The 24044-nt window shown below is 46.9% G+C and overlaps 1 protein-coding gene across 1 annotated transcript in view; it reads right to left on the minus strand.

The window, feature by feature from the left end:
- tmem59l (transmembrane protein 59-like) overlaps positions 1-22264 on the minus strand; it is a 39830-nt gene extending 17566 nt beyond the window's left edge. The window contains exons 1-6 of the mRNA XM_068015991.1: positions 22066-22264; positions 16480-16585; positions 12287-12381; positions 3523-3675; positions 3060-3189; positions 2051-2168 (exon numbers count right to left, since the gene is read on the minus strand). Coding sequence (XP_067872092.1) covers positions 2051-2168; positions 3060-3189; positions 3523-3675; positions 12287-12381; positions 16480-16585; positions 22066-22209 — 746 coding nt within the window. The 5' untranslated portion in view covers positions 22210-22264. The remainder of the gene's footprint in view (positions 1-2050; positions 2169-3059; positions 3190-3522; positions 3676-12286; positions 12382-16479; positions 16586-22065) is intronic.
- Between the last annotated feature and the right edge of the window lie 1780 nt (positions 22265-24044).

Genomic DNA, 24044 nt, shown 5'->3' on the forward strand with positions numbered 1-24044 from the left:
ACCCTCCTAACCAACTCACAGCCAAGAGGGGAGCAATCCGCCATCATCCATACAGGCCACCATGTCTCAGCGGGTAGCACTCTCACCTCCGTGTCAGAAGCTTCACTCCCGAAACTTGAGCACACTCCCAGTGCAGTACTGAGCACTGTCGGAGGGTCAGTACGGAGGGATGCGCTGCACTGTCGGAGGGTCAGTATGGAGGGATGCGCTGCACTGTCGGAGGGTCAGTACGGAGGGATGCGCTGCACTGTCGGAGGGTCAGTACGGAGGGATGCGCTGCACTGTCGGAGGGTCAGTACGGAGGGATGCGCTGCACTGTCGGAGGGTCAGTACGGAGGGATGCGCTGCACTGTCGGAGGGTCAGTACGGAGGGATGCGCTGCACTGTCGGAGGGTCAGTACGGAGGGAGCGCTGCACTGTCGGAGGGTCAGTACGGAGGGAGCGCTGCACTGTCGGAGGGTCAGTACGGAGGGAGCGCTGCACTGTCGGAGGGTCAGTACGGAGGGAGCGCTGCACTGTCGGAGGGTCAGTACGGAGGGAGCGCTGCACTGTCGGAGGGTCAGTACGGAGGGAGCGCTGCACTGTCGGAGGGTCAGTACGGAGGGAGCGCTGCACTGTCGGAGGGTCAGTACGGAGGGAGCGCTGCACTGTCGGAGGGTCAGTACGGAGGGAGCGCTGCACTGTCGGAGGGTCAGTACGGAGGGAGCGCTGCACTGTCGGAGGGTCAGCACGGAGGGAAGGCTGCACTGTCGGAGGGTCAGTACGGAGGGAGCGCTGCACTGTCGGAGGGTCAGTACGGAGGGAGCGCTGCACTGTCGGAGGGTCAGTACGGAGGGAGCGCTGCACTGTCGGAGGGTCAGTACGGAGGGAGCGCTGCACTGTCGGAGGGTCAGTACGGAGGGAGCGCTGCACTGTCGGAGGGTCAGTACGGAGGGAGCGCTGCACTGTCGGAGGGTCAGTACTGAAGGAGTGCTGCACTGTCAGAGGGGCAGACTTTCAAATGAGACTTTAAACTGGGGCACCATCTGCCCTCTCAGGTGGATGTAAAACATGCTATGGCCAGTGTTTCAGAGAAGAGTAGGAGGGGAGTTCTCCCCCGGTATCCTGGGCCAATATATATCACTCAAACAACAACACAAAAAAACAAATTATCTAGCCATTTATCTCATTGCTGTTTGTGGGCTTGTTTATTTAAGATGTTGATGTATAAGTTCTAAGGTGCGAAAGGGCAAATTTTACAAAATATCCCTCCCTATGACAGGCTGCAGTATCCAGGATTGTGCATCAGTAATTTCTACAGGGAATGAAATGGGAATCTTGTGGGGCTCACAATGTCTGTACCCGAATTCTCGACACGTACTCGAGCCGAGTGATGCTCCATGCTGGGAGCTTGAGGCTGTACACTGAGAGTATTTCTCCCGTACACTCCCCAGAGCTTCTGACAATACAACTGCCCAGAATCAGGAGGCGGTGGGGTTTGGGGTGGGGGGGGGGGGGACTAGTTCGAGACACTGACTCACAGCATTCAGTTCACACCCTCTCTGGGGGGAGGGGGAAGCCCCCCGAAGTGGTCCAGAGAAGCCAGATATTCCAAACTAAAAGCAAAGACTGGTTTCACTCCAGATGCTGGGACCAATGCTGCGCCCCTCCATTGTCCAACCAGAATTCAGTCTGGTTTCCCCTTTCCCCCCAAGCGACATTGTGCAATCTGATGACCAACTAACAACCTTGATGCTGGAAAGAGATGTGGGACAACTAAATCAGATGGGTTGGCGGTATGATAACCAGACCAGACGAGTCACTGTTACGATACCCGGACCAGACAGGTCGGTGCTATGATACCAAGACCAGACGGGTTGCTGTTACGATACCCAGACCAGAGGGGTCGGTGTTATGATACGCAGACCAGACGGGTTCTGGAGGGAAAGTGTGTACTCTCGACATTCGGCAGACACGCTACCCAGGCAGGTTTGTCAGTACTGTGGTTACAACATCCTTAAACCTGGGTCAGAGTCCCGACAACATTGGTTCAAGCGGTGAGCTCCCGTACCGTGACATGCAGCCCAGGAAGTCGTGTTGAGACTGCGACCCCTCTCGATGTGTAAACGCCTGTTTGAATACGGGGTCTGGTCTTGCACTCGCTCTCTTCTCCGCACCTTGACGCACAGCTGCAAAGAATGAGGAACATTGGTAGGGTCTACACTCCCAGACAGCGGACTGGTTACAGAGAGAAACGGGGATCTGGGGGGTAGGTTACACATACAATATCATCTACAAGGAGTCAAAGCAATGAAGCAAACCCAGGTCAGGTACGGTTTAGCAAGGACCAGAGGAAAGGTAACTTTCAATCATGTTTAACTCTGCCTTGGGAAAGTGCCCTGCCCAGTCCCTCTACATTACATCTATTTCACACTTTGAACCTTTTTTCTGATCTGCGAGAGTCAACTTTGTGCCAAGTAATTCTGGGTTTGTGCCTCGTTTACCAGCTTCTCTCTGTGACCGCAGTGACTGCTCTCCCTAACTTCCCGCATTCCCCACCCCCACCGCCAACCCCAACCCCATATAGCTTGACTCAGTTGGTAGCACTCTCTCCTCTATCAACATTTGTAGGTTCAAGCCCCATAATCCAGGCTGGCACTCCCTGCAGTACTGTTGGAGTGCTGCACTGTCAGAGGTGCTGTCTTTTGGATGAGACGTTAAACTGAGGCCCCGTCTACCCTCTGACACTATTCTATGGAGAACAGAAGTCCCCTGACCAACATTCCTCCCACAACGAATGCCCCCAAACACAGACCATCTAGCCTGTTTGTGGCATCTTGCTGTGCGTAAGTTGGCTACTGCCCTTACCTACAAACCATCAGTGACAACACTTCAAAAGCATTTCACTGGTCGGAATGAGCTTTGGGACGTGCCCTGATAAGGTGCCATACAAATGGAAGCTCGTTCGATCTGTAACCACATCTGAGCATTTCCGACCCTCCGACAAGCGTCATGCTTGGCTGCTGTTCATGGGACACAGAATGTTCCAGAACCCTGTCCCCGCCGCCTCACCAGCTCACCTGTATGCGGTTTCAGTGTTCCGGGTACCAGCTCCTCGTGGCTGCTGGAGATCCATTCCCGGGGAATCTCCCCCACATCAGATCGCATGGCCTGCAACTCCGGAGGTGGGAACTCAATGTCTGGGTGAGCCTATTGGGGCAGGAAAACAGATATTAAACCCAGATAGGAGTGGAGGAGGAGGAGGGAGGGAGCAGGGAGAGGGGGAAGGAGGAGGGAGGGGAGAGGGGCAAGAGGCAGTGGAAGAAAGGGGGGGGGGAGGGAGAGAAGAGGGTGGGGGAGGAGTAGTGGTGTAGACAGAGATAGACAGAGACAGAACAACAAACAGACCAATAATCATAAAGAAAATAGAGACAGAGACTGCAAGAGACAGCATGTGCGATAAAGTCTGAGTAACAGTGGGACGCGGGTGGGGGGGGGAAGACAGAGACTGAGAGTGAGAGGGGGACGCAGTGTTTGCATTACCTGGAAGACGACAACCTTGCCATCATCAGCCTGCAGGTAGAAGGTCCAGGTGGAAGAGATGAAGCTCTGGGCTGAGCTGACAATGTCACTACACAGGGTGGATATGTAGTCAAAGATGGAGAGCGAGGGGACTTCAGGGGGTGTTGTCAGGAGCTACAAGAGACACAGGGTGAAACTTCCTCCAGAAAATCCATTGTGAACTTAACAATATAACCCTGTTAGAGCAGCCCCATGGCTTAGTGTATCAATGCACCTCCCAGTACTGAGCTAGACAGACTAACTGCCCCAGGTTGGATTCTAGCCCTATGCTGACCTCAGATGCGGCACAGTGGGAGATGCTTTAGTTGGTCTCAGTATGCCTGGCAACCAGGGTCCCAAATTGGGACAACATCTCATTACCCTTTACTGGAGAACTGCATATCTGTGGATGTTGGGTGAAACAGGAAAGGACTTAGCAGTGATGCCACCTACAGTTGACCAGTCCACCAACACTAGCTGTCCAGCAGCAGATGTGCTCAATGACCATCACATCTGGGTGGTTAGTGGAAGGCAACTGTGGAATCCACAGGAACAGGAAAGGCCATTCAGACCTGAAACCTGTTCTGCCATTCAATTAGATCAATGGTTGATCGGTATCTCAACTCCATCTACCCACCTTGGTTCTGTATCCCTTAATTCCCTTACCAACAAAAATCTAACCAAAACAGTTCTGAAATTTTCAATTGACCCCCAGCCTCAACAGCTTTTTGGGGAAGAGAGTTCCAGATTTCCACTCCCCTTTGTGTGAAGAAGTGTTTCCTGACATCACCCCTGAACGGCCTGGCTTTAATTTTAAGGTTCTGCCCCCCTGTTCTGGAATCCCTACCCACCCCCGCCCCCTCACCACCAGAGGAAATAATTTCTCGCCATTCATCCTCCTTTAATCATCTCAAACACCCCAATTAGCTCCCCCCTCAATCATCAATAAGCCACAGAATGCAAACCTGGTCCTCATAATTTAACTCTTTTAACCTCTGACATCATCCACTTCCACTTCCAAGGCCAATAATATGCTGCCCTCAGCAAGAGTTTGCAGCTTATTTTATGCAGGTGAACCTACAGTTAGCTATTTAGCTGTGGGACCAATTGTCTGAAGGTGCATGTGACATTAAAGATTCTGTATAATGATCAGCAACGGGAATTCTGGTTATTTCCCCTCATTCTGCAGGAATTTGCTACACCTGCCCCACCAGCACAAAACCAGGACTCGACACAAGGCCCTGCGGAACTTTGCTGCTTCGTCAAGGATCTCAGTTTAACGTCTCATTCAAAAGACAGTATCTCCGACATTGCAGCACTTCCTCAGTACTGCACTAAGCATGTCAACAAAAACAACTTGCATTTAATTACAACAACATGTTGTCATGCAGGCCCCCACCTGCCAAGAATGAGGCATATTAATTTTGTCATATGAACATTGCTTTTAAACTTGCTTGGAAGAAGAGAAGGCCTGTTACAAGGGCTGCCAGATACTTAGCTGAAAAACATTTGCATACTAACAAACAGTGATTGTGGAGACAAAGGACCATTCCCTGACATATTCAACCCACGATGGATTTTGATCACCAGACATTGAAGCTGTAAGGAAGAGCATTCCAGAGACAGCTAAGGTGATACAATCCACAAAAGCCAGGAATGGTTAAACCAGCTGGTCACATGACTTAACTGGCTGGTCCAGGGTTTTTTGAACTAGCCACAGAGTTTTTGAACTCAGAAAGACTGTTTGCTCCTAGAATGAGAAGACATCTCCTGTCTGCTCCCATCTCTTTCTCACAAGTCTCTGGACCCACTGAGGACACATGAGCTTCAAGAGAGAAAAGTCTCCTACATCGAACAAGGTTTAAGAATACTGCGGCCCAACAAAAAGCAAGACCTATCTACAATCAAGGACTTTACAGTGAGCTCAAATAACAGTAACCAAAACCATCTTCAGATATTGCCTCAAACTTTTCTACTTTATTTTTTCTGCTCTTTTCTGTCTCTATCTGCATGCGTGTATCACATATGCATGCTAGCGTGGGCGTGTCGCGTATCCGTAGGCGTTAACCAAATTAGAGTTTAAGTTTAATAAAGTTCAACCTTTTTTCTTCAAACCTAAGAAAACTTGCTTGGCTAGTTTCTTTTCCTTACAATTGGAAGTTAGTGAATAAGGATTCACTAAGGGGGAACTAAAAAAAACAGTGTGTTTAAAATTAAACCCTGTTACGGTAAGACCAGGTGAAGGCTGAGAAGGAACCCTAGACCCCTTTCCCACCTGGTCGTAATAATGTATTTATATAGCACCTCTAATGTAATAAAACTTCCCCAGGTGATTCTTCACAGGAGGGTAAAGGAAGAAATCAAGGTGGAGAGGTTTAGGGAGGGAATTCCAGAGCTTGGGGCACAGGCAGCTGAAGGCACGGCCACCAATGGTGGAGCGATTAAAATCAGGGATATGCAAGAGGCCAGAATTGGAGGAGTGCAGAAATCTCAGAGAGTTGTAGAGATGCAGGAGTTACAGAGATAGGGATGGCGATGCCATGGAGAGATTGTGCTCAAATCTCCGGAATGGGACTTGAACACCGGACCTACTGACTCAGAGGCGACTGTACTACCCACTGAGTCACAGCTGACAGCTAATACCATACTCTGACATTGTTTTTCAGGGGAGAAGCAGTGGGGAAGTTGGGGGTCGGGGAACTGCCCTGTAGCGCAACCTTTATCAGATTCCCACTGTCAGGTTGGCCCTGATTGAGGTCCAGAGTCACATGTACCAGAGAGATAGTCAAGGGCTCCAGGAGGCAAGTCCTATTATTGGATTTCATCTTTCAAAAAACACAATAGATCTTTCTATTATAGAAACAGCCTCCTGAACGGCACTTGGAGCTCTGAACTGTCTCCCAGGCTCTATTGATGCAGGCATTGCAACTGATGGAGTGTGATGTCTCGGAGTCTCAATAAGGTATCAAGTGCCAGACAGCTGCCACAGTGACTTCGAGTGCTGAAAACTCTGTTGTGGGACAACCTTAAGAAGCTGTAAGTGACGATCACCAGAGGAAGTAATGTCACGTCACACATGACCAGGGAGTTGTGGGTGTAGCCTGACAGAGTAAGATGTGCTAAGATGTGCAGTAACTGTATATGCATGTTCTAGATAAAGGATAATAAAAACCTATATTTTCTTTGGATATTACTTGTAGTCCTCTTAGTCTTATAACAGTTCACATATCAAAGGAACAAGTAACATTACATGGTGCAACGTTTGGGACATATTTTTCTGAAGACCACCAAAAATTACATCGTGGAAATGTTTGATTTTTTCTGAAGAACACACTAAGAGAGGACGAAGAACAGCAGGTTGCCTACCTGGAGTGGCTGAAGATCCCGCAGAGCAGCTGGCAGGAGACAGTGCAGCAAGCTAGGAACACAGACAGGACCCTAGGAGGTGTTGAAACACTGAGTACAGCAAGAAATTTGCCAGGGGATCGGAGCTTTCAACTAATCTAGCAGTGGGTCAAAAGATTGGTTGTGGCAGCTGCCAGTAATGCAAGTTGCAGCTGGCTGTAGGAAAAAACCTCTCTCTCTCACTTTGAAATAAAAAGCTCACAGTTTAAAAAAAACAAACCAGCTTCTATAAACAGTCCTGTCTCTCAGTTTAAAAAAAAAACAAGCTTTGCAAACAGAAAGCAGCTGTGGTGTGTCACTCTTAAAAAGGGCAAGGCTGCAGAAAACTAACCTGTCTAAACAAGAAAAAAAGTGCGCCTGTGAAAAGAAAAACTTGTAAAAATTCCTATATTTATATAAACACAGGATCAGTAAGACAACAGCTTTCAGATATCCAGTTACAGAATGGAAGGTGTCAGACACAGAGTCTGAATTTAAACTGTTTTGGCAGCGAATGGAACTGTGTTTCCTGGAACAAAAAGTGAATGAATCAGAAATACAAGCTACCAAAATTAAGATCTCTCTGGGCATCTAGGGCCTGCAATGGATCAACACATCAGGATTGTCAGCTGAGGATCAGAAGGGCCCTGGCAAGCTATAGACATTCCCGGAACAGCAACTCAAGGTAAAGGTAGAGCTTATGACTACCAGCAACGATGAGTCCATTGAACAGTTTGTTGCAAGGTGCCGAGACAAAGCTCAAGAATGCGACTTTGCCGATATCAAAATGAAAGAACGGATTATAGAGCTAGTAATCATGTCTACCCAAATAGAGGCCTTTCAAAAGACCTGGTAGAAAAGAAGAAAGGGCACACCATCCATAACCTACTTAATGATGGAAGGCAATTTGAAGCTATCATTGCAGGCACCAACAGTTACAAGCATGGGGGCAGCTACGACAATTGCTATGGTAACCAAGGCTCAGAAGTCTGCTGAGCCTTGTGACAAATATGGCCTGACTCACCCAATTCGCAATTGTCTGGCATACCAGGACCTGTGCAAAGCTTGTGGCATGCAAGGACATTGGGCAAGGCCGAGCTCAGATACTGCACACAGGAATAGTGGCAGATCATATGCAGCGTGAACATCTGCAAGACAGGATGGCAAATGCAACAAAAGATATGCAACACAAAACAAAAGCCCAAGCAGGCACATCAGTTTGGCAGACAGACAGACTGCCAGAAGGACATGGATGAAGAATGCACTTGCGCAAACAGCGAGGAAGCATTTCACACAGTTAACTTGGATCAACAGGTCAACACTATTATGCAATCTGAGGCATTCACCATGATTGGGATTATATCACAGAATCGTTACAGTGCGGAAGGAGGCCATTCGGCCTATCGTGTCCACACTGGCTCCCTGCAAGAGCAATTCCCTCAGTTCCATTACCCCGTAACACTGCACATTCTTCCTTTTCATATAACTGTCTAATTCCCTTTTGAATGCTTCAGTCGAACCTGCCTCCACCACGTTCTTGGACAGCACATTCCAGACCTTAACCACTCGCTGCGTAAAGGTTTTTCTTCAAGTCACTTTTGCTTCTCTTACCAATCTGTGCCCTCCTGTTCTCAATCCTTTCACGAGTGAGAACAGTTTCACTCTATCTACTCTGTCCAGACTGCACAAGAATGGCAAGCATAAGTTCAGAGTAAAAATTGACACTGGAGTAAGTGCAAATATTCTGCTCATCCATAAACTGCAGGAAAGGTAATGAAAGAAATGGGAATCTGTGGTACGACTCACCTAGGCTGACTGCCTACAATGGTTCTCCAAATCAAGTGCATTGGAATGATAACCTTCCAGTGCAGCTATGGGAGCTCTGAATGGCTATTACAAATGTTTTACATTGCAGACACAAATGGTCCAGGTGTCACAGTACATCCAGTATGTCGAGGTCTACAAATTGTCACGATACACAAAGTTAGTAATGCATCGAAGATGTTACAAAATATTCAGGTTGAATATATCGGGTCGGTACATGTAAAGGATGACACAAAGGCTGGAAGTCTTGACATAAAGAGGCGGTCATGCACGGAAGGAGCCAAAATGAAATAAACAATGAAATGGAAGAATTATGATTTTTTTTTTTTAACTATTAAAACAAAACCATAAGAACACGGCCAGTTGTACCACAGTCAAAATGGAGTAGCAACCACTCGACCCCTCTAATACCGGAAATCAACAAAGCTGTCTACAAGAATGGAACTCGTTAACCTCGTCTGAAATAGCTCTGGGGAGAGCCACTTTGAAATTGAAAAGAGCACTACTGCATTAATAACTCATGTCAACATGAATGAACTAACAAAGGAGACCAACGGACTCACAGCACAAACCAAAATTGAATAGAGGTGAAATAGCACCATGTTAACAGAAGGGGCCCCATTCAGACATCAATCAATAGCCATGGTTGCCACATCCTGGTCCATTGTGTAGTCACACCAGAGGAGCAAGCCATGTGTCTCCGAACAGAAACTCTAATGTGGTGAATTTTTATCTTAAAAAGGTAACCCTCTGGAGAGAGGGAGGACATCAAGCCAACACCTTCAGAAAGCAGTCCAGTCAGGGGCTGTGAAAGAGATCCGTCCAAGCAAGGAAGATGCCCTGCTGCTAATTCTACACTTCAACTTGCTGCAGCAGAGAACTTAAAGTGATCACTACCTCCGGTCTGAAGTTTTAAACACCAGAAAATCTACACCTCAACAAATCTAAGACTACAAACACCCAAGTCTGCACCTTTAAAAGAGACTGACCTCCTGAGAAAATTCAACAGGTTTACCGTAAACTACAAACACCAACCTCTCTTTAAACTTTAAACTAGTGATTCTTTTTTGCTCTATCTAGCTATTCTTGTGTATGGGTGCATGAATGAATGCGTGCGTGGGTGAGGTTGTGGCCATTTTGGGAATTGTGTAAAAATAGCTTTTTTTTAAAAAAACGTTTCAGGGATGTGAACTTTCATCAGAAGTTTTGATGAAAGATTACTGACCTGAAAGGTTAACTCTGCTTCTCTCTCCACAGGTGCTGCCAGACCTCCTGAGTATTTCCAGCATTTCTTGTTTTTATTTCAGATTTCCAGCATCTGTAATATTTTACTTTTTGTTAAACCCATAAGAAAACCTGTCATTTGTCTGTTTATTTGACCCTAAAACACTCAGGGACTAACTCATTATTTTTAACAAAACTCAATTGCAGTCAGTGAACACTGGGAAGCACCCATACCCCTTTCTACCTGTCCGTAACAAGGTGATATGACCGGGAGTCTCTCCTCGGGCTCCAGCTTGTTGCAGCAAGCACCCAGAGGCCAGAGGGATTACAGTGATTGGTGATGTTGCTAGTCATCATTCTTCTAATGGTCCAGAATTAGCTCAATTGTGAGTAGGACAGAAGGTCAGAGTCCTCAATCATGCATCAGGAACTTGGTATCCTGCGGTTGCTAGGATATGCGACTAGCCCAGATCGTATGAGGTCCAGACGCCCAATGGTGTGATTCTCAAATGGAACCGGTCAACTCAGAGAACTGTACAACAACACTACACGTGACAACCCTGTGGCATCGCGAACATGTTCAAAGACAAAGTCTGAAGATGAACGGACAGAGGCACAGAGGAAGAACATGCTATCCAGAGTTCAGAGTCTCAGAAGAGTCAGCAAAAGACGAGCTCAGCTCTGAAGAGGTTTACGGTAACAAGATCATTTTAGAGTGTGTTAAATTTGCTCACTTGTCAGGTCCGGCATTCGGGTCGGACATGCTCTATCACAGGTAAGTGGCTCCAATGTTAAATTAATTTTTGGACTAGAAAGGTGGTTTTGTTACAGTTATTTTAAGCTTGTGCAGATCAGCAACAAAGTGAAAAATGGAAGGTAGGTTAACTGATGGTCAGGTCGGGAGCGGGAAAAAATGGAAGTACTCGGGCTGGTTTGGGCTCTGGCTCGGATGGGGTTAGGCCACATTTGGAATACTGCGTGCAGTTCTGGTCGCCACATTACCAAAAGGATGTAGATGCTTTGGAGAGAGTGCAGAGGAGGTTCACCAGGATGTTGCCTGGTATGGAGGGCGCTAGCTATGAAGAGAGGTTGAGTAGATTAGGATTATTTTCATTAGAAAGATGGAGGTTGAGGGGGGACCTGATTGAGGTGTACAAAATCATGAGAGGTGGATAGCAAGAAGCTTTTTCCCCAGAGTGGGGGATTCAATTACTCGGGGTCACGAGTTCAAAGTGAGAGGGGAAAAGTTTAGGGGGGATATGCGTGGAGAGTTCTTTACGCAGAGGGTGGTGGGTGCCTGGAACGCGTTGCCAGCGGAGGTGGTAGACGCGGGCACGATAGCGTCTTTTAAGATGTATCTAGACAGATACATGAATGGGCAGGAAGCAAAGAGATACAGACCCTTAGAAAATAGGCAACATGTTTAGATAGAGGATCTGGATCGGTGCAGGCTTGGAGGGCTGAAGGGCCTGTTCCTGGGCTGTAATTTTCTTTGTTCTTTGCAACATATTTGTTTATTGTACATGTGTTTTTATCTTTGGCAAAAAGGCGGATCTTGAGGGACAACATTAAGAGTGGATCACGTTGAACTGTAAGTGAACGTCACCAGAGGAAGTGATGTTGTGTTACACATGACCAGGGAGTTGTGGGTGTAGCCCGACAGAGTGATGTGTTTAGATGCGGCTCATGCAGTAACTGTTTGTATACATTTATATATCATTTTCTTTGGATATTTCCTGCAGTCCTGTGAGTCTTACAATAGTTCACATATCAAAGGAACAAGTAATATTACATGCTGCAGCTTGTTCCTGCATAGACACTCGAGTGAATCAAAACAACGGGCAGGGAGTAAACGTACCGTGAAGTTCTCTCAGGGCATGAGTAAAAAAAAAAGTCATGGTTTCAAGTCCTACTCCGGAGGCTTGAGCCCATAATCCAGGCTGACACTCCCATGAAATCAAGGTCCCATCTGCTCTCGCAGGTGGACCTAAAAGATTCCACAGCACTATCACATTGCTGTTTGTGGAATCTTGCTGTGTTCAAATTGGCTGCTGCATTTCCCTATTTTACAAACAAAAATAACTTTATTGGCTGTAAGGTGCTTTGGGATGTCCCGAGGTGGTGAAAGAAATGCAAGTCTTTCTTTCTTTCAATCAAGCTGAGAGGCGTCTCCCACAATCTCAATCTGTCCACGGTCCCCCATTGCAAGTGTGTGTTTGCACAGGCCGGTTGCACATGCCTGAACGTGATCTATACTGGTAGACCATGACTCGCCCTTGCCTGCATGCCAGTTGCTGTCTGAGAGAACCGTTACCTGCTTCTGTCTCTTCTCCGCCTCTAGGAACTGCTCCCTGCAGCCTGTGTTACAGCCATACTGTTCCTCCATCTGGGTGTAAGCCTCCAAACATGCTGTGAACACAAGTACACACCATCATAATCCCTTTCTTTAGAAGAGAAGATGCAGCCCCATCCCCTCCTATTTTCTACCCCCTTTCTGGGACTCTGCTCACACTTGGGGCACTGGTGCTGGTTGCTATATTATAGGAAGGATAATAGAGGCACTGAAGAGGGTGCAAAGAAGATTTACAAGGATGATAAGCAAAGTATAACTTTGCAGTTTTGTTATTAGGAAAGGATGAACAGGCTCAGTCTATTTTCTCTTGAAAAGAGAAGGCTGAAGGGTACTTTAAAATGATAAAAGGTTTTGACAGAGTAGAGACAGAGAGTGTTTCCACTTGCGGGGAACAGCACAACTAGGGGCCATCGATACAAGATAGTCACCAAGAAATCCAATAGGGAATTCAGGAGAAATGCCTTTACCCAGACAGTGGTGAGAATGTGGAACTTGCTACCACAGGGAATGGCTGAGGTAAATAGTATAGATGCATTTAAGGCAAACTAGATAAGCATATAAGGGAGAAGGAAATAAAGGGTTACGCTGATAGAGTTAAATGAGGAAAGTCAGGAGGAGGCTTGAGTGGAGCGTAAACGCTGGCCTGGACTGGTTGGCCGAATGGCCTGTGTTTGTGCGGTATATTCTAGGCAATTTTATGTAAATACCCTGGGCTTTATAAATAGAGGCATGGAGCACAAAAGCAAGGAATTCATGATAAACCTTTAGAAATCACAAAAGCAATAAGTGCTGGAAATACTCAGCAGGTCTGGAAGCATCTATGGAGAGGGAAACAGTGTTCACGTTTCAGGTCAGTGATCTTTCAGCAGAACTGGAAAATGGTTTTAAGCAAATAGAGAGGCAGGAAAAGGGGGGGAGGGGAGGTGAGTACAAAAGGGAAGGTCTGTAAATAGGGAAGAAGGCAGGAAAGATTAAATGGCAAAAGTAAAATACTGTGGATACTGAAAATCTGAAAGAAAAACAGAAAATGCTGCAAATACTCAGCAGGTCTGGCAGCATCTTTGGAGAGAGAAACAGAGTTAACGTTTCAGGTCGATGACCTTTCATCAGAACTGGAAGAAGTTAGAAACGTAATAGGTTTTAAGCAAGTGAAATGGGGGGGTGGGGAAAGGGTGGGAAAAAGAACAAAAGGGAAGGTCTGTGATAGGGCAGAAGAGATGAGAGATTGAATGACAATTGAGTTTGTGGTGAAGAGACAAGAAACAAAAGATACGTGTGAAGGAGGTGGGAATGGCAGAACGAGGAACAGCTACCATCCAAAAGCAAAAACAAGGGAAAAACGAGAGTAAAACTGAAACCTGCAAAGAAAACGGAAGCAAGATGGGGGCAGTGATTATGGTCTGAAATTGCTGAACTCAGTGTTGAGTCTGGAAGGCTGTAAAGGGCCTAATGGGAAGATGAGATGCTGTTCCTCGAGCTTACATTGAGCTTCATTGGAACAGTGCAGGAGGCCGAGGTCAGTGTGAGAGGAAAGTGGACAATTAAAATTTAATCTCTCCTGTCTTCCATCCTATCACAGATCGTCCCTTTCTAAAATCTTTATCCATCCTCCCCCCTTTGACTGGTTTAAAACCGATTACATTTCTAACTTTTTCCAGTTCTGATGAAGGGTCACAGACCTGACACATTAACTCTTGTTTCTCTCTCCACAGATGCTGCCAGACCTGCTGAGCATTTCCAGAATTTTCCAGATTAAATGACAAACAGGATGGTGCAAAATAAAAGGAGGTGGTAATGGGACAAATAAAGAAACAAAAGATGGGTCTAGAGGAACTGCAAATGACAATAGCAGAACCATTACCAACATCTATTCAAGAGCAAAATACTGTGGATGCTGGAAATCTAAAATTAGAACAGAAAATTCTGGAAATCATCCGCATGGCTGGCAAACTTGAGAGAATGGAGTTCTGCAAGTTCAGAGAGAGATTGCTTAGAACGAATGAGGGGAGCAGAGAAACGGCTGTCACACTGGGAGTTCTCAATGAAAAGATCTAGAGAGGGTAAAAGGCCAGAGGGAGGCTCCAGGTGGAAGGAGAATTGGTCCAGGGGAAGATACATGGCCAAATCAGCAGGCGCAGAGGCAAAGACAACGGAAGAAGAGCTTAGCATCATGCCAAGCTTTAAATTCACTGAAGTGGAGGCATCAGGGGATGCAGCTGGGGCCTTTGCTGAGAACAGGTTGTTCAGCATCAGAGACAGAAAGGTCATGGTGAATAGTGAAAACACGGCAAGGAGTGAGACTGGAAGAAGGGATGCAGTTAGAGGAAAATGAAGGGGCAGGAGGATCTGGAGGGTTGTTAGGATCCATGAGTTGTTAAAGCTTGCCATCTTTCACACCTGAAAGGAAGGAAAAAAGTTTTTTGGTAAAGTGCCAGATGAGACGAAGGATGAAATGAAACTGCTGCCCAGGACTGATCGAAGATAGAGTGAGTTGGCGATGCTGAAGAAAGATTTCGTGACGGCACATGTGCCGGTGAATGGCATTGAATGTGGATCTCAGGATGCGGTGAGAATAGTGGTTTGAGAAACACTGAATATCTTAGCAATATCTGTAATCGTGGGTGCATCTGAAACACAAAGGGTAGAATTTCAGTGGGAATCCACGTGGAATAAGTTGGAGCCGGAGACAGTTACTAAGGAAGGAGGTTTGGCTGTGATAGCAAGTTTTGGTAGATACCTGATCAAACATGAGAAGTGAAATAGAAAGCAATAAAGGTGAACGATGTAAAAGAGACAAATGGAAATCCCATCAGAGACAGGAGCAGAATTTCCTCAAGGTGACAGGTCATCGAACTGAAACATTAACTCTGCTTCTCTCTCCACAGATGCTGCCAGTCCTGCTGAGTATTTCCAGCATCTATAGCATTTTGCTGCGTTTTTTTATATAAACCATTGGATTATGCCTCAGCTGGATTATTATATTTAGTACTGCGCATGGTATCTTCAGGCCTTGTAGAGAGTGCAGAGGAGATTTATTAAAATGGTATCAGGGATTAGAGACTTCAGTTACTGGAGAGTCTGGAGAAGCTGGGATTGTTCTCCTTAGGGCAGAGAAGATTCAGGGGAGATTTAACAGAAGTGTTCAAAATCATGAGAGGGTTTTGATAGAGTAAATAGAGAGAAACTGTTTCCAGTGGCAGGAGGGTCAGTAACCAGAGGACACAGATTTAATGTAGTTGGTAAAAGAACCAGAGGGGGAGATGAGAATGTTTTTTTACACAGCGAGTTGTTGTGATCGGGAATGCACTGCCTGAATGGGATTCAAAAAGGAATTGGGTAAATACTTGAACAGGAAATAATTGCAGGGCCACGGGGAAAGAGTAGAAGGACTGGGTCTAATTGGATAACTCTTTCAAAGAGATGGCACAGGCACGATGGACCAAATGGCCTCCTTCTGTACTATATTATTCGCTGATTCATCACGTGATACTAAACGATGAGCACCAGCAGCTTACTGAACCATGGCTAGCATCACAGTCAGGCCTGTTGTTTCCTTGTCTGAGACATCAAGAGAAGAAAGGAGTGTTTAGTCATGATGCTCTGGTCATCATGGGGGCTGAGGGGGGGGGGGGGGGGGGGGGCTGCAGGCTTGATGTACAAGCTGGTCATTTCCTCCAGGTTAATTTCACATGATTGTATATAGAGCCTTGCTCAGTCCCTGTCCGGAACACTATGTCCAGTTCTGGGCACTGCATCTAAGGAAGATTTCACCAGAATGATGCTGGGGTTTAAAGGGTTAAATTATGCCAGGGATCATAGACTAGGCTTGTATTCTTTCAAGTTTAGAGATTAAGGGGTCATATAATTAAGGTGTTTACTAGAGTCACATACTTACTTATGGCACAGAAGTAGGCCATTCGGCCCATCAAGTCCATGATTAAAGGATTTGATAGGGTAGATAGAGAGGAACTATTTCCTCTGGTGGGGGGAATGCAGAACAAGGGGACATATCCTTATAATTAGAGCTGGGCTGTTCAGGGGGGATGTCAGGGAGCACTTCGTCACTCAAAGGGTAACGGAAATCGGGAACTCTCTTGGATGTTTGGTAAATATTCAGGGCCCTCAAACATGCAATGGCATCACCCAGTCCTCACCTGCCTCACACTCAGCCCTGGTGCTGTTCAAACCACTGAACCCGTCCACAAACTGACAGATAGAGAACAGTCGGCACCCTCGCTGGCAGGCGCTCAGCGGCGCCTCCTATAGGATAAATGAAACAGACAAGAGGCAATAAGTGGGAGAATGGGAGTGGGTGACTCACTCATGATTGCCCTCCCTCTGTCTAGAAGTGGCTATTCCACACTGTAAACCCTCAGACACAACATGGTGCTCTACAGCGCAGAATGGCACAGGACACAACTTCATCACAATTAAATCACTCGCAGGTGACTGTCAATCTGCTGCACAACATTATCATTTATAAACACACACCTCCTTGACAATATCTCCTTTTTAAGCTTTTAGTTTCATTTCTCTCTTGAAGGTGCTGGGGTCTCACGGGATCCACGCTATCACTGGGGTACAGGTTCCCAGAAACATTTCTTTTATTTGATCTTGGGATGTGAGCGTCACTGGCTAGGCCCGTACTTATTGCCCATCCCTAATTGCCCTTGAGAAGGTGGTGGTGAGCTGCCTTCTTGAACCGCTGCAGTCCATGTGGGATAGGTACAGCCACAGTGCTGTTAGGAAGGGAGTTCCAGGATTTTGACCCAGCGACAGTGAAGGAACGGCGATACAGTTCCAAGTCAGGATGGTGTGTGACTTGGAGGGGAACTTGCAGGTGGTGGTGTTCCCATGCATTTGCTGCCTTTGTCCTTCTAGGTGGCAGAGGTTGCGGGTTTAGAAGGCACTGTTGAAGGAGCCTTGGTGCATTGCTGCAGTGCATCTTGTAAATAGTACACACTGCTGCCACTGTGCGTCAGTGGTGGAGGGAGTGGGGAGAGTACTTAACGAAGAGGCCCTAGAAATAGTGGATGCATTGGTGGTCATCTTCCAAGATTCTATAGACTTTGAAACAGTTCCTACAGATTGGAGGGTAGCTAATGTAATCCCACTATTTAAAAAGGGAGGTAGAGAGAAAGCAGGGAATGATAGACCAGTCAGCCTGATGTCGGTAGTGGGGAAAATTCTAGAGTCCATTATCAAAGATTTTATAGCAGAGCATTTAGAGAACAGTGGTAGAATCGGGCAGAGTCAGCATGGATTTACAAAAGGGAAATCATGCTTGACAAATCTACTAGAATTCTTCGACGATGTAACTAGTAGAGTTGATGAGGGGGAGCCAGTGGATGTGGTTTATTTGGACTTTCAGAAGGCTTTCGACAAAGTCCCACATAAGAGATTAGCATGTAAAATTAAAGTGCATGGGATTGGGGTAATGTATTGCGATGGATAGAAAATTGGCTGGCAGACAGGAAACCAAGAGTAGGGATAAATGGGTCTTTTTATTTTATTTTTATTTAGAGATACAGCACTGAAACAGGCCCTTCGGCCCACCGAGTCTGTGCCAACCATCAACCACCCATTTATATTAATCCCATATTCCTACCACATCCCCTCAATTCCTCTACCATCTACCTACTCTAGGGGCAATTTACAATGGCCAATTTACCTATCAACCTGCAAGTCTTTGGCTGTGGGAGGAAACTGGAGCACCCGGCGGAAACCCACGCGGTCACAGGGAAAACGTGCAAACTCCGCACAGGCAGTACCCAGAATTGAACTCAGGCCGCTGGAGCTGTGAGGCTGCAGTGCGAACCACTGCGCCACTGTGCCACCCCATTTTTCCAAATGGCAGACAGTGACTAGTGGGGTACCGCAGGGATCGGTGCTAGGACCCCAGCTATTCACAATATATATTAATGATTTAGATGAGGGAACTAACTAATATTTCCAAATTTGCAGATGACACAAAACTGGGTGGGAGGGTGAGTTGTGAGGAGGATGCAAAGAGGCTTCAGGGTGATTTGGACAAGTTGAGTGAGTGGGCTAATGCATGGCAGATGCAGTATAATGTAGATAAATGTGAGGTTATCCACTTTGGTAGCAAAAACAGGAAGGCAGATTATTATCTGAATGGCTATAAACTGAGAGAGAGGAATATGCAGCGAGTCCTGGGTGTTCTCGTACACCAGTCGCTGAAGGTAAGCATGCAGGTCCAACAGACAGTAAAAAAGGCAAATGGTATGTTGGCCTTCATAGCGAGAGGATTCAAGTACAGGAGCAGGGATGTCTTGCTGCAATTATACAGGGCCTTGATGAGGCCACACCTGGAATATTGTGTGCAGTTTTGGTCTCCTTATCTGAGGAAGGATGTTCTTGCTATGGGGGAATGCAGTGAAGGTTTACCAGACTGATTCCTGGGATGGCAGGACTTACGTATGAGGAGAGATTGAGTCGGTTAGGATTATATTTGCTGGAGTTCAGAAGAGTGAGGGGGGATCTCATAGAAACCTATAAAATTCTAACAGGACTTGACAGGGTAGATGTAGGAAGCATGTTCCCGATGGTGGGGGAGTCCAGAACCAGGGGTCATAGTCTAAGGATACGGGGTAAACCTTTCAGGACTGAGATGAGGAGAAATTTCTTCACCCAGAGAGTGGTGAATCTGTGGAATTTGCTACCACAGAAAGCAGTTGAGGTCAAAACATTGTATGTTTTCAAGAAGGAATTCGATATAACTCTTGGGGCTAAAGGGATCAAAGGGTATGGGGTGAAAGTGGGAACAGGTTACTGAGTTGGATGAAGGGCCAAATGGCCTACTCCTGCTCCTGTTTTCTATGTTTCTATGAATGTTTGAGGTGGTGGTTGGGGTATTGATCAAGTGGGCGATTTTGTTTTGGATAGTTTTGAGCTTTTCAGTGTTGCATCTATCCAGGCAAGTGAAGAGTATTCCATCACACTCCTGATTTGTGCCATTGAAGAGTGGCCACAGAATTCCCAACCTCTGACCTGCTCTTGTAGCCACAGTATTTATATGGCTGGTCCAGTTAAGTTTCTGATCAATGGTGACCCCAAGGATGTTGATAGTGGGGGATTCAGCCAAGGTAATGCCATTGAATGTCAAGAGGAGATGGTTCGATTCTCTTTGGTTGGTGATGGTCATTGCCTGGCACTTGTGTGGCACAAATGTTATTTGCCACTTATAAATCTAAACCTGAATGTTGTCCTGCATGTGGGCACGGACTGCTTCAGTACCTGAGGAGTTGCGAATGGTACTGAACACTCTCCAATCATCAGTGAACATCCCCACTTCTGACCTTTTATTAGAGGGAAGGTCATTGATTAAGCAACTGAAGGTGGTTGGGCCTGGGTCACTATCCTGAGGAACTCCTGCAGTGATGTCCTGGGGCTGAGATGATTGACCTCCAAAAATCACAATCATCTTGCTTTATGCGAGGTATGACTCCAACCGATGAAACTGACTCTCACTGGGGTACGAGGTCCCACGAGCACTGACTCTCACTGAGGTATGGGGGTCCCACGAGCACTGACTCTCACTGGGGTACGGGGTCCCACGAGCACTGACTCTCACTGGGGTACGGGGTCCCACGAGCACTGACTCTCACTGGGGTACGGGGTCCCACGAGCACTGACTCTCACTGGGGTACGGGGTCCCACGAGCACGGACTCTCACTGGGGTACGGGGTCCCACGAGCACTGACTCTCACTGGGGTATGGGGGTCCCACGAGCACTGACTCTCACTGGGGTACGGGGTCCCACGAGCACTGACTCTCACTGGGGTATGGGGGTCCCACGAGCACTGACTCTCACTGGGGTACGGGGTCCCACGAGCACGGACTCTCACTGGGGTACGGGGTCCCACGAGCACTGACTCTCACTGGGGTATGGGCGTCCCACGAGCACTGACTCTCACTGGGGTATGGGGGTCCCACGAGCACTGACTCTCACTGGGGTATGGGGGTCCCACGAGCACTGACTCTCACTGGGGTATGGGGGTCCCACGAGCACTGACTCTCACTGGGGTATGGGGGTCCCACGAGCACTGACTCTCACTGGGGTATGGGGGTCCCACGAGCACTGACTCTCACTGGGGTATGGGGGTTCCACGAGCACTGACTCTCACTGGGGTATGGGGGTTCCACGAGCACTGACTCTCACTGGGGTATGGGGGTCTCACAGGTGCCTTGGTTACTGACACAAATGGTTGTTCCTCGTGTACATTCTATACATCACATGATAATTAGATATTGAACCATGGGAGGCAGCACAGCCTAGCCAATTCCTGTGCTACTCTGCCATCTACACATGGGTATTCCGTCTCAGGGGTCAGTGGATGATGATCGACAGTGGAATTTGCTGACGCGCCCCCCCCCTCCTGCTCCCTGCCCCATACCGAGGCTAACATTAGTGCCCCTGACTGTTGCCATAGCTGAGATTAGCTCAGAGTACAGTTAGGCATTGAAACTGTGACTCCCCAGTGTATATAGTCCAGTACCACACCACTGCCAGTGCATTCACACTGAGGGAGTACAGCGATAACAATTCATGGAGAAAACACAATTAAACAGACATCAAAGGACTGAAAATATAGTTTCATTCATATTTTTAGAAAACTCAATCCCTCTAGCGTTGTCGCCAGATCATCAACGGGATTAAAACCGTACATTAATTTTCTTCTGAGGATCACATAAAGCAGAGAGAGAGAACATCAATTAAAGCTCATTCTTTATCTGCTGGTATCAGGACCAGATGGAAAGCTGGTCCCATTACACACACCTCAATCTGTCACACACATACAAGATGGGATTCTATGCTGCAATCTGCAGCTATTAAGTGCAAATATACGCAACACAGTATGTGCAAAGATTAATCGGAACTGGCAATAATTTGAAATCATGTCAAAAACAGAAAAGGCTCTGAGGGTGATGCGATATCAAACATTTTACCCACTCACTAACCATCCCCTCTCCCTGGTTGACATTTTCACAAAGATTCACTGGAAAATAAGCTGCAGGAGGTGCGCATTAATTTGCTTCCTTTTCTATTGCTGATTGGTCGTTCAGCTCCCATTGCATTGTTGCAAAACATGGTCCATAACCCAGTGAAGCTGCACTCCCTCCAACCCACCCCCCCTCCAAACCCTTCCACCCTCTCCGTCACCCTTCAACTCTCCCTCCAAACCCTCCTCTCTCTCAACCCTTTCCCCTCTCCCTCCCCCTCCAAACCCTTCCACCTCTCAACCCTCCTCCCTCTCCGTCACCCTTCAACTCTCCCTCCAAACCCTTCCCCCTCCAATTCTCCCTCCAAACCCTCCTCTCTCTCAACTCTTTCCCCTCTACCTCCCCCTCCAACCCTCCCTCCAAAACCCTCCCCTCCAACCCTCCCCCTCCAAACCTTTCACCCCTCTCGCTTCCCCTCCAACCCCTCCCCCAAATCCTTCCCCTTTCCAACCCATCTCCTCAACCCCTTCTCCCTCCATCCATCCATCAACCCTCTTTCCCTCCCCCTCCAACTCTTCCATTCTCTCCTAATTCTCCCGTCCGCTCCCTCCCCTTTTCCTCCACTCACCCTTTCCAACTTTCCCTCTCCTCATCCCTCCATCTCCTCTCCCTCCCTGTAGTCTTTCTCTGTCTCTCTCCATTCCTGTCTAAGTCTGCAGCCGAGGATCCCTCCAGGCGAGAGCCGGCTGCCGGTGCGAGCCAAGCGGCTGCCTTACCCTGGGTTGGCCGGCCTGCGGGAACGTATTGCGGCATCGGCTCTGACACCGAGCCGTGTCCCCCAGGAGGCTGTCGAAGGGGTCGGTGCCGGCGGCGGCCGAGAGCAGCAGGAGAGCGGCGCAGATCCCGGCAACTGCTGCCATTGTTCGGGCTCAAACTGACGGAGTCTCGGCAGCGGAGCCGGAGCTGCGGCAGGAGGCTGACGTCAGGGAGAAGCAGAGGGAGGGACAGAGGGGGGCAATAATACTGGGGGAAATAATACTGGGGAAATAATACTGAGGGAAAATAATACTGGGGAAAATTAATACTGGGGCAAATAATACTGGGGCAAATAATACTGAGGGAAAATAATACTGGGGAAAATTAATACTGGGGCAAATAATACTGGGGCAAATAATACTGAGGGAAAATAATACTGGGGAAAATTAATACTGGGGCAAATAATACTGGGGAAAATTAATACTGGGGAAATAATACTGGGGCAATAATACTGAGGGAAAATAATACTGGGGCAATAATACTGAGGGAAATAATACCAGGGAAAAATACTGGGGCAAATAATACTGAGGGAAAATAATACTGGGGAAAATTAATACCAGGGCAATAATACTGGGTAAATAATACTGGGGCAATAATACTGGGGAAATAATACTGGGGGAAATAATACTGAGGGAAAATAATACTGGGGCAATAATACTGAGGGAAATAATACCAGGGAAAAATACTGGGGCAAATAATACTGAGGGAAAATAATACTGGGGAAAATTAATACCAGGGCAATAATACTGGGGAAATAATACTGGGGCAAATAATACTGAGGGAAAATAATACTGGGGAAAATTAATACCAGGGCAATAATACTGGGGAAATAATACTGGGGCAATAATACTGAGGGAAATAATACCAGGGAAAAATACTGGGGCAAATAATACTGAGGGAAAATAATACTGGGGAAAATTAATACCAGGGCAATAATACTGGGGAAATAATACTGGGGCAATAATACTGAGGGAAATAATACCAGGGAAAAATACTGGGGCAAATAATACTGGGGCAAATAATACTGAGGGGCAATAATACTGGGGAAATAATACCGGGGAAAAATAATACCAGGGCAATAATACTGAGGGAAACAATACCGGGGAAAAATACTGGGGCAAATAATACTGAGGGAAAATAATACTGGGGCAATAATACTGAGGGAAATAATACCGGGGAAAAATACTGGGTAATAATACTGAGGGAAATAATACCGGGGAAAAATACTGGGGCAAATAATACTGAGGGAAAATAATGCTGGGGCAATAATATTGGGGGCAAAAATACTGGGGCAATAATACCAGGGCAAAAATACCTGGGCAATAATACTGGGGGAAATAATACTGAGGGAAAATAATACTGGGGCAAATAATACTGAGGGAAAATAATACTGGTGAAATAATATTAGGGGCAAAAATACTGGGGCAATAATACCAGGGCAAAAATACCGGGGCAATAATACTGGGGCAAATAATACTGAGGGAAATAATACCAGGGACAATAATACTGAAGGAAATAATACCGGGGAAAAATACTGGGGCAAATAATACTGAGTGAAAATAATACTGGGGGAATAATATTGGGGGCAAAAATACTGGGGCAATAATACGGGGGGCAAAAATACCGGGGCAATAATACTGGGGGAAATAATACTGAGGGAAAATAATACTGGGGCAATAATGCTGAGGGAAATAATAGAACATTACAGCGCAGTACAGGCCCTTCGGCCCTCGATGTTGCGCCGACGTGTAAAACCATCTGACCTACACTATTCCATTTTCATCCATATGTCTATCCAATGACCACTTAAATGCCCTTAAAGTTGGCGAGTCTACTACTGTTGCAGGCAGGGCGTTCCACGCCCCTACTACTCTCTGAGTAAAGAAACTACCTCTAACATCTGTCCTATATCTATCACCCCTCAACTTAAAGCTATGTC

The sequence above is a fragment of the Heterodontus francisci genome, chromosome 36 (assembly GCF_036365525.1).
Source record: "Heterodontus francisci isolate sHetFra1 chromosome 36, sHetFra1.hap1, whole genome shotgun sequence".
Lineage (NCBI taxonomy): Eukaryota > Metazoa > Chordata > Chondrichthyes > Heterodontiformes > Heterodontidae > Heterodontus > Heterodontus francisci.